The sequence below is a fragment of the Rosa chinensis genome, chromosome 7, assembly GCF_002994745.2.
Source record: "Rosa chinensis cultivar Old Blush chromosome 7, RchiOBHm-V2, whole genome shotgun sequence".
Classification (NCBI taxonomy): Eukaryota; Viridiplantae; Streptophyta; class Magnoliopsida; order Rosales; family Rosaceae; genus Rosa; species Rosa chinensis.
This window is the reverse complement of record NC_037094.1, coordinates 53,524,487-53,534,696: the sequence shown is the minus strand read 5'-3', so window position 1 is coordinate 53,534,696 and position 10,210 is coordinate 53,524,487. Positions and strand designations below refer to the sequence as shown.

At 40.5% G+C, this 10,210-nt stretch overlaps 1 protein-coding gene across 1 annotated transcript; it reads right to left on the bottom strand.

Moving 5' to 3' along the window:
• Positions 1-3,395: 3,395 nt before the first annotated feature.
• Positions 3,396-6,166, bottom strand: LOC112178168. The gene is made up of 4 exons (XM_024316358.1): positions 5,103-6,166; positions 4,760-4,932; positions 4,541-4,708; positions 3,396-4,174 (listed from the first exon to the last, which is right to left on the bottom strand). The coding sequence occupies exons 1-4, from the start codon at positions 6,164-6,166 to the stop codon at positions 3,396-3,398; spliced, it is 2,184 nt and encodes a 727-aa protein (XP_024172126.1).
• Positions 6,167-10,210: the final 4,044 nt, after the last annotated feature.

The following is a 10,210-nucleotide window of genomic DNA, read 5'->3' as shown; positions in this document are numbered from 1 at the left end:
AATGGGGACCGGAGGTGGCCGAAATCGCCGGGAATCGGCAGAAGTCCCAAACTGCAGCCGGAGTGGTTTAGGCTTCGATCCGTGGTTTTCCGGCCAAATCATGGAAAACCAAGGCTGCTGGGGTGCTCGGAGGGAGGAGGCGCTCCTCTGGTGACCGGTGGCACGCCCTGTGGTGGCCGGAATCGCCGGAAATCGGAGGGGGAAAGGAGGAGGCCGAACCGGAGAAGAGAGAGCTCGGGGGAGAGGTGAGAGAAAGAGCTGGGGTGGTTTCCGGAAATGGAAACCTACCCGGGTAACTTTCCATTTTTATCAAAAGTTACCATGAACAGTAACTTTACAATTTTGGTCATAACTCTCACATACGAAGTCCGATTTTTACGTACCACATATGCACGCGCTCGGTTTAACGTCTTCTACAACTTCCAAAAAGAACTTTTTCTCAAATTTTGACCCGAACAAAAAGTCAACTTTTAGGGCCACTAAAAGTACTAAACCGAAAGTAAAAGTGAAAGCAAAGGTCGTTTACCGTCCAAATGACTAGTAAACACGTGGATTTAGGTTCGGGACGTTACAATAGATGTCTATTGGGCAATAGATATCTATTGGCGGCAATAAACCTTTCCGGTGAGGTTTTCATAAAAGTCCGGTAGGCGGCTGCCTGTGACAGGAATCTTGCGAAAGTTGGCCGGAATCTGGCGACCGGTGACTGAAATCCGACGGCCGGTGACTGGGCTCTGGCAAAGTCCCCTATGGTTTCTCTCTCTCTCTAAGTAACAAAGGTGAGGGTAAAATGGTATTAAAAAAAATCTTAATGGGGTATTAGGGAAGTCCTCCTTTGAGTGTTTTGGGTAAGAGGGAATTAAAAAAACTTAATGGGGTAAGTGGGAAAAAAATCTCTAAAAATGGAGTAAATAGACAAAAACCCTAATAACAAAACCTTGTCCCCCTAAAAGAAAAAATAACAATACTCCCCTCAATTGTCGATATAGGTTAAGAAATGGTTAGGAGATCTAATTTGACAAGGTTGTTGCATAAGATTGCTAGATAAGTTGAAACTTACTCAAGACCATTGCAATAACAGATTTCTCAGAACTTTGGTCTGATACACAGAATTTGGAGACCTACAACACCCGATTGTGATCAAACTTCCTCCCAGAGTCCCAATTACTAGAATTTCCAGTGCCTGGGAATCTTAGATTGGGCTAAACATTATCCAAACGAAAAGAGAAAATAATGGGTTCAATCACCATTATCCAAAAACTAAAAATGCATAATCAACAAACCCATTAAACCAATCAAGAGAGAATTGATCAGAAAAGAAAAGAAATTTCTCGCCCTTTGGGGCGAATCACAAAACAAAGCTTGTAAGATTAGATGGGGAAAGCCGGAGGGAGGAACTGAATACACAAGTAAGATAAGATGACTGCAATGAAAGGAATTGAAGGAAGAAGAACTGGAGAATAACTTAGCGACAACCAGAGGGAGGAACTGAATACACAAGTGAAAATTTTCATTCCACCTCACACGGTTTTCAGTTTTGGTCTCTTTTTTCTTTTGGAGCTTCTATTCATATATCTAAAATTGGTATTTGGACCTCCCCACTTAATAGACCTCCAACTTATTTTTACAAAATACCAATATGCTATCTACACCTCCTTAATTTTCCCAAAATACCCATCGTTCAATAAAATCAATAAAAGTTTTTTTTTTTTTTTTTCTAGATTCTATTCATACTTCCAAAATCGGTAATGGACCTCCAAATTTTGAACAATTCACAATCCTATTTGACCTTTGAAAAAAAAAATCTCCAGGTGGTAGCTAGTCTCTTTCTTTCACATAATTTTGTCACTTCTATTTTGTTTCTTTCATCCATACTTATTTTTTAGTCTTTCTTCCAAAATTCTAACTATCATAGTTTGACTTTTGTTTCATTTTGGTTTATGTTACTGTTATGATTTCTTGCTTTTTTTCTTCTCTTTCTGACCTTCTAGCCTCTGTGTACTGCTATTGTTTTTTTTTTTTAAGAAAAGAGATTTTATTACTAAATACGATTATGATCGTACATGAGGGCATCCAGTAAAAACTTTGGAGCATGATCAAACCAATCAAGATGGATGTTTGAATCAAAACTATAGCTAGCTAGGCGATGAGCAACCCTATTGGCTTGCCTAGAAGTAAAACCAACTGTAGCATCCCCCACTACATCAACAAGTCCTTTGATATCTGAATCAAAGCACCTAGCTCAGACAAATCCTCAGTCAAAGAATTAATGGCCTGAACTGCCACTAAACAATCACTTTCCACGACCACCTGCGTGACATTCATAGCTTGTAGGAATTCTAACCCATACTTCAATGCCAAAAGTTCAACGTGTAATGGAGAGACCACAGACTCATCTCTGTAGGAAAAGGCAGCAATAAAATCCCCTTGATCATTCCTGAGAACTCCCCCTGTACCTCCAAACTGAATCGACGAAAGGAACGCACCATCAACATTCAGTTTTAGGGCACCAGTCACTGGAGGAAACCACTGTTTTTGACCCGTAGGTCCTCGCCGATCAAGCGATGCAGTAGCCTGGTTGACACGAGAATATTCCTCAAACCATGCCATAGAAGAGGCCACAATGCTAGGACCGGTCTTAGAGAAATCTCTCCATAACTTGTCATTCCTATTCTTCCAAATATTCCAAAGCAACACAAGCAATTGATCAAAGAAATCATATGACATCAAGTTAACCCGTTCTAAAAACCAATCCTTCCAAGATAAGGAGGAATCCGGAATGATAAAGGGAGGAGCTCCCACTATCTCTCTAGCCAAACTACACTGGTAGAATAGGTGTTTAACCGTCTCCACACCACTAGAACAGACAACACAGTGTAAGTCCCCACTATAACCCTTCAAAGATAATGCAGCACGGGTAGGCAGGAGATTATGGACTTCTCTCCACCCAAAAATAGCCACCTTACTAGGGACTTTAGCTTCCACAAGGCTCTCCAAACCGGGCCATAAGGATCCCCATTAGAAGGAGAGGCAAACACATTGCCAATAGAGAAGTCTCGTGCTATTGTATACGCTAATTTCACAGAAAAGAGACCCTTCTTGTGAAGCTTCTAAGCCACTCGGTCTTGTCCATATTGATGACTAAGAGGGATAGAGAGAACTTGGTGAGCCACCTGTGAATCAAAACAAGTATGGACAGCAGCCTCATTCCAGGTCCAAGTGCCCGGGTTGATCAAATCAGCAACCTTTTCAAAGATGGTATCCAACGGTTTAACCACATAACGATGGGGAACATAAGGGATCCAGTCATGATCCCAAATACTAACAGAAACATCGTTCCCAATCCGCCAAGATAAACCAGCTTGCAGCACCGATCTAGCTTCCATAATGCTTCTCTAAGAAAACGATGGCCTCTCACCCATGTCAGCCGTAAGGAAAGAACCATAGAGACAATACATAGCTTTAAAAACTTGAGCCACAAGAGAATTTGGATTAGTAAGGAGTCTCCAGCCTTGTTTAGCAAGCATCGCAAGATTGTAAGCGTGCAAATATTTAAAGCCCATACCTCCTTGTTCTTTTGGGAGACACATCCTCTCCCAAGACCGCCAGTGAATTCGACGTCTGTCATCCGAATTTCCCCAAAAGAACTGACAACAAAGCTGCTGAAGATCATCACATAGAGATTTTGGTAGAGCATAACAGTTCATAACGTAATTAGGAGGAGTTTGAGCGACCATGTTAATAAGTAACTCCTTACCTCCAATACTGAGAATTTTAGGCCTCCAACTGATAAGTTTTTTAGTGAGTCGCGGCTTCAAATAGGCAAAAATATCAGACTTATTTTGCCCTACATGTATAGGAAGCCATAGATATAAACCATGCTCTTTGACACACTCAACTCCCAAAATTGCCGCAAGCTCATTGCGCTTATTTAAACTGACATTGCCACTGAAAACCACACTTGACTTCTGGAGATTAATATGTTGCCCCGAGGTCTTGGCATATGTCTCCAATATGTTCTTGAACGTGTGACACTCTGTAACTGCCACTTCACCAAATAGAAAGCTGCCAACCGCAAATAGTAGATGATGTATCGTAGGAGCAGTAGGAGACATTTTAATGCCCTTAACAACTCCATGCTCGGCTAAAGAAGAGATCAACTCCGAAAGACCCTCTGCACAAAGAATGAATAGATATGGAGATAGGGGTCTCCTTGCCGGATACCCCTAGTAGGTAAAATAAAACCTGTAGGAGATCCATTGATTAAAACCGAGTAACTAACAGATTTCACTGTGGCCATAACAATCCTAACCCAGGTTGAACAGAAACCCAACTTGAGCAAGACTGCCTCCAAATAATGCCATTCCAACCAATCATAAGCTTTAGAAATATCTAACTTTAGGGAGAAAAAACCATCTACCTGTCTAAGAAGTTTCTTCATGAAATGAGCTATTTCAGTGGCCACATGAGTGTTGTCAGAAATCAACCTCCTAGGTACGAAAGCACTCTGCAGAGGTGAGATGACCTGTGGAAGAATTGCCTTCAACCTGTTTTGCTAAAACCTTGGAAGCAATTTTGTAAACAACATTGCACAATGCAATAGGTCTCAGGTCAGAGACAGACTTGGGCTCTTTTACTTTCTGAATCAATGTGAGATGAGTGAAGTTGGACTCCTGAGATATCTGGCCTGTAGTGAGAATCTCCCTAACTGCCATACAAACATCCTTTTCAACAACTGACCAAAACTTCTAAAAGAAACACGGGGACATCCCATCCGGGCTTGGGGACTTGGAAGGGTGCATCTGAAATAGAGCCTTCTTTATTTCAGAGTCAGAGTAGGGTGCTGTTAGGTCATCATTCATGTCAGTAGAAACCTTGGGATGCAAGCACTCAAGGATCGCTTCTGTAGCTGTCGGGTCAGAACCACCAGTCCTAAAAATGTCTTCATAATACTTTATGATTAACTCATTAACTTCTCCTTGATCAATAGTCTACTGCCCTTCAGCATTAAGTAAACCTTTGACTAGATTGCGACACCTTATATTAGAGGCTCGCATATGGAAGAAAGCCGAATTACGATCCCCATCCTTGAGCCACTGTACTCGAGATCTTTGCCTCCAATAAGCTTCATTAGTCGAAAGCAATTCATTGAGTCGAACTGTAGGGCTTTTTGTACATCAAAATGACCTGGCTCGAAACTCTGTTTCATCAAGACGTCCAGTTTGCCCTGAATCAACTTCATCTGAGTTTGTCTTTGTTGGAACACTCCAGAATGCCAATGTAATAAGAGTTTGACTGTCTGTTTGATTTTCCTTCCAACCTGCATCATTAGTTCCCCTATAGTTGCAAGCATCCACCCTTGCTGAACCACGTTCAAACAGTCCATATGCTGTAACCACATCTCCCCAAAGCGAAATAGTTTAGGCGTTCGAGTCCGAATAGCTGGCTCAGGAGACACTTCAATGAGAATAGGGCAGTGATCCGACCTACTCAGAGGGAGAGTGATACATCTAGAGAAAAGGTAAAGTTCCCTCCATTGCACATTCTGGCAGGCTCGATCCATCCGTTCCTCGGTAAACCTATTAGACCAGGTAAACCTAGGACCGACAAACCCCATGTCAATTAACTCATAATCCACCAACGCTTGCCGGAATAGGGCCATTTGTGCTACAGAGCGAGGCGGACCTCCCGATTTATCCGCATGATTGAGGATCTCATTGAAATCGCCAGCAACAAGCCATGGCAGAAGAACCTGAGCGGCCAGGGTACACAATAGGTTCCAAGTGATAACACGATTCATAATTGTAGCTACACCATAAAGACCAGTAAAACGAAAGACACCTCGAGACCCTAGAATACCAACTTCTGCATCAATATGGTTAGCAGAATAATGTCGAAATAGAACAGGGTCCTCATTATGCCAGAAGACCAAACCACAACAATCGTCTTCTTGCAGTGCACAGACAACACCATCGAAACCGATCCGACTGCGAACAGAGGTCAGGAGATCCGGTGAGGCTAGAGTTTCTGATAGAAAGACAAGGCTAGGGTTTTGTTGACGTACAATGCTCACGAGGGCATCTTGGGTTTCCGTGTTGTTCAAGCCTCTGCAGTTCCAAGAAATAATCTTGAAGGCCTGCATGAGGAAGAGGAAAGTACTGGCCATCACCGGCCTGAGGTTTGCTAGGGCGAGAGAGAAAGCTCTCCTAGGATTTTTTTTCCCCTTGTGTACTGCTATTGTATTACAACAACAACAACAAAAAAGAAAAGAAAAAAAAAAGTCTACCATGCTATCGAGTCTATGAAACTATAGTTCATGAGAATTGAAGTGGAAACAAAGAAATCCAACAATCAGATAGTTAGATAGCATAATAGCACCAACCTTTCAGGCCATACCAAGTTAATCAAAAAGCCTACAATTATAAAAGAGTAATTAAATAAAAGGCCATTCAAAGTAAGATCAAACACAATTAGGTCATGGACTCTCTAAGGACAAATACTAATCATTCTTCCCAATGGCCTGCACAAAAAAACATGGTGCCAAATCGAACCATTTAATCAAACCAAGAACCAAAATTCCAAGTTTATGAAGTGGATGCTTCTAGTTTTGAGTACAGTAGTACTAATCGAGAACATCATACCATGTAATCAAGATGCAAAACCAAAATTTCAATTTTCTCAAGTGGATGCTTCTAGGTTTTAGTAGTACTAATCGAGAAACCAGAGTTAGACATTGGTACGATACAATGGTCAGTGATTTTAGAGTTTATGTTGGAGGAGAAGGTTTTCTCCAAGTTGAAAACTACTAGAGATAAGAAGAGACCTTTTTTTTTTTTTCCTCCCCTTTTTTATGTCCTTATTGGTAGGCTTGGCAACGTGCGGGTATAGTGCGGGTACAGTGCGGGTTCTTAACGGGCCGACCCTGTAAGAACCCGTTAGCTTAACGGGTTTCGTGGGCCAAACCTGCGGGTTTGCGGGTTTTCAATTGGAACCCGTTAAAACCCGTAAACTTTTTTTTTTTTTTTGAACTTTTTATCAAAGCAACTAAAACTAATTAAGACTTATGTATACAACCCCTCATTTGCCATTTTCTCTATATGAACTTTTTTGGTTTTCTATTTTGAAATTTTTATTTTCTATCTTTTTAGATTTTTTTTCCTTTCCTTTTTTGACAAAAAATAATTTACAAATAACAATTATACGACAATCCAACGGTCAGACCCTCACAGATCACCTAGAGGATCATCCTTACTGATTTATACGATCATCCAACAGTCGGATCCTCACAGATCGCCCTTAGGTTCATCCTCTCAAAATTATACGAAGATCCAACGGTCGGATCACCTAGAGGATCATCTTTACCGATTTATACGATGATCCAACGGTCAGATCCTCACGGATCGCCTTTACTTTCGTCATCTCAAAATTATACTACAATCCAACGGTCAGATCCTCACAGATCGCCCTTAGGTTCATCCTTTCAAAATTATACGAAGATCCAACGGTTGGATTGTCCCAGATCGCCCTTAGAATCATCCTCACAAAATTATATGACGATCCAACGGTCGGATCCTCATGGATCGCCTTTTGAATCATCTTTGCTCAATTATACGAAGATCCAACGGTTGGATCGTCCCAGATCGCTTTTAGAATCATCCTTACAAAATTATACGAAGATCCAATGGTCGAATCCTCACGGATCTCCTTTACAATCGTTTTTTCCACAATTATACGAAGATCCAACTGTCGGATCCTCATAGGGAATAAGAAAAATTAAAAAAATGCCCTGGTTGAAAAAAAAAATTAAAAAAAAAATGGGGAACCCGTATGGGTAATGGGAAATGGGTTTTTGGGAAGGATTTTGAGTTAACGGGTTCTAACGGGTTTAGCCCGTAAAACCCGTTAATTTGAGGGTTTTTTGCGTGCGAACTTTTTTTAGCCCGGATTAATAAACGGGCGGGTTTGTGCGGGTTTTTAGCGTGCGGGTATAGTGTGGGTTTGCGGGTTACGGGTTTAAATGCCTAGCCTACTTATTGGTAGAAGCTCCATTTTTCTTTTCTTTTCATTATGTAAACCATAATGTACTTTTAATAGAATGATACTTGGCTAATCATAGCCAATAACAGGACGACACATGTTCATTTAACAAGGATAATACTCATAGTTTATTGCAATGAAATATTCTTCACATTCTTATCAAGCACTTTTAGCTGGTTATTGGACACGTGTTCTCTTGTTATTGACTATAGTTGGTTAGCTAAGTATTATCCTTCTAACACATCTAATTTCCTATTTTACTAAAAATATAGAGTCTGTGTAAAAAGTCTCATAAAAATGTTCTTCTCAAAACTGCAATATTAAACGGGGCCATAATCTAACACCTCTTTCGTAACATCAGAAATATCAAAACTACTCTAATCTTTATCACGTGATATTTTTCTATTAATCGGTCTGTTGAGTAAAAATTGCACACAATGAGCGAAAATGTCACCCAATTAACATAATTTCACTCGTATTCATTAAAAGAATAGAGTTTTTATTATTTTGGGTTCGACCCATTCAAGACAGAATGTGTCTATTAATTACAATCCCTTTGTTATAAGGAAAAACTTATTGATTCCATTTATGAAGAAACCAATTGATGGGATGTGTGCTTGTTTGTTTTTGCGGCTGCACCTGAATATTTAAATGGGTTGCCTACGTACCCTTGGAGAGGGATCAAGCCACTCGTAGTTCAAGAGTTCCAATGAGTGAATGACTAATTGGAATGTTTTGATTTTAGAATGAGAATAGTCTTTGGGATGAATTTGGTTGAAGTGAACCAGAGATTCAATTTTGTGTTTAGGACGCGGTTGCATCTAGATAAATTTGCAATTGGTTCTAGATTGCCTACATACCACTTTGCAGGATCAAACCACATGTAGTTTCGACATTTGAAGTTTAAATGGGTAGATGACCCATTTATTTTGAATTTGTGTTTGGGAGAGGGTTTAAAGCCCTTGAATTTGGTTTGGATTTTATTTGTGTGGTTTGGGATGGATTTGATTTTTGTAGTGTTGGGAGAATTTAACTGGAGTCAGTGATTCATTTGGGACTAACCGAATTTGACTGGTGAAGTTAGGGATTCTGTTTGGAGTTACGGTTGCATCTAGTGGGTCACTAGACTGCCTACATACCCTATGAAGGGATCAAACCATTGTAGTTCATAGTAATTGAGTTTTTGATTTTGTACCGACTTTTGTGTTTGACGGATGTATATAATTTGAATTCGTCAAATAAACTTTTTTCCTTAGGTGAATACCTAATTTGGTAAAGTGCATGTCCACTGATTTGATTTGGGTACCCGTCGGGCCGAGTTTTGCAATTGGGCTTTGAGACTTGAAGTAGGCCTTGCATGTGCTTGATTGTAGTTGATTTGAAATTTGTGGACATGTAATTTGATTAAGCTCGGAACTTTAAAGTAGGTGTAGAGTTGATTCAGACACCTTCTAAACTCTTGGGCTTTCATCTCTGTACATATGGGAGAGCTCAACACTGTTTAGATGCCTTTGATTATTTTCTGCCTCCTGTTTGCATTTCACGGTCTGTTCAATCTAGCAAGAAGGACAAATGTAGGTACAATTTGGAGTAGTGTCGACCCATGTATTTTTCTAGGAGGTAGTCTCACATATCTTTTTTAGGATTGATTATACTTGTTCAATCCTTGATGCATGCTAATGAGTCTCCATTGAGTGTTGGCAAGCAAATGCTTTTATCATTTTTTTTCTCTACTTGCGGTGCCCAGAATAGCTTTCAAAGTTTCAACACTCTTCCAACATATTAAAAGCTGGACAGTGCATGACTTATATTTTGTCTTTTGTGTGTGCTATACATCTGGTTCTGCATGCAATCTCATCCTAGAGCTCAAAGACAAATGGTGTTCCATCAATTCACGTCGTTGGCTTTTGTGTTAGCAACATTCCAAGATCCATGTACCATTCTGCTTTGATATATATCTTGTCCAACTGAGTCTCCACTTTTTGTAACGACAGACGACACTTGACATCATTCTAGCAGACAATCAATCTATGGCTTTATTGATCGCTGCGTTGCTGCGGCTTTGTTGATCACTGCATATGCTTGGCCTTCGTTAGAGATCATGCTTCTCGAGGGCTTCATGTGCTTTGAGGGAGAGGCACCAACATGCTAGGTTTAGCTCACTTTGCTTTCA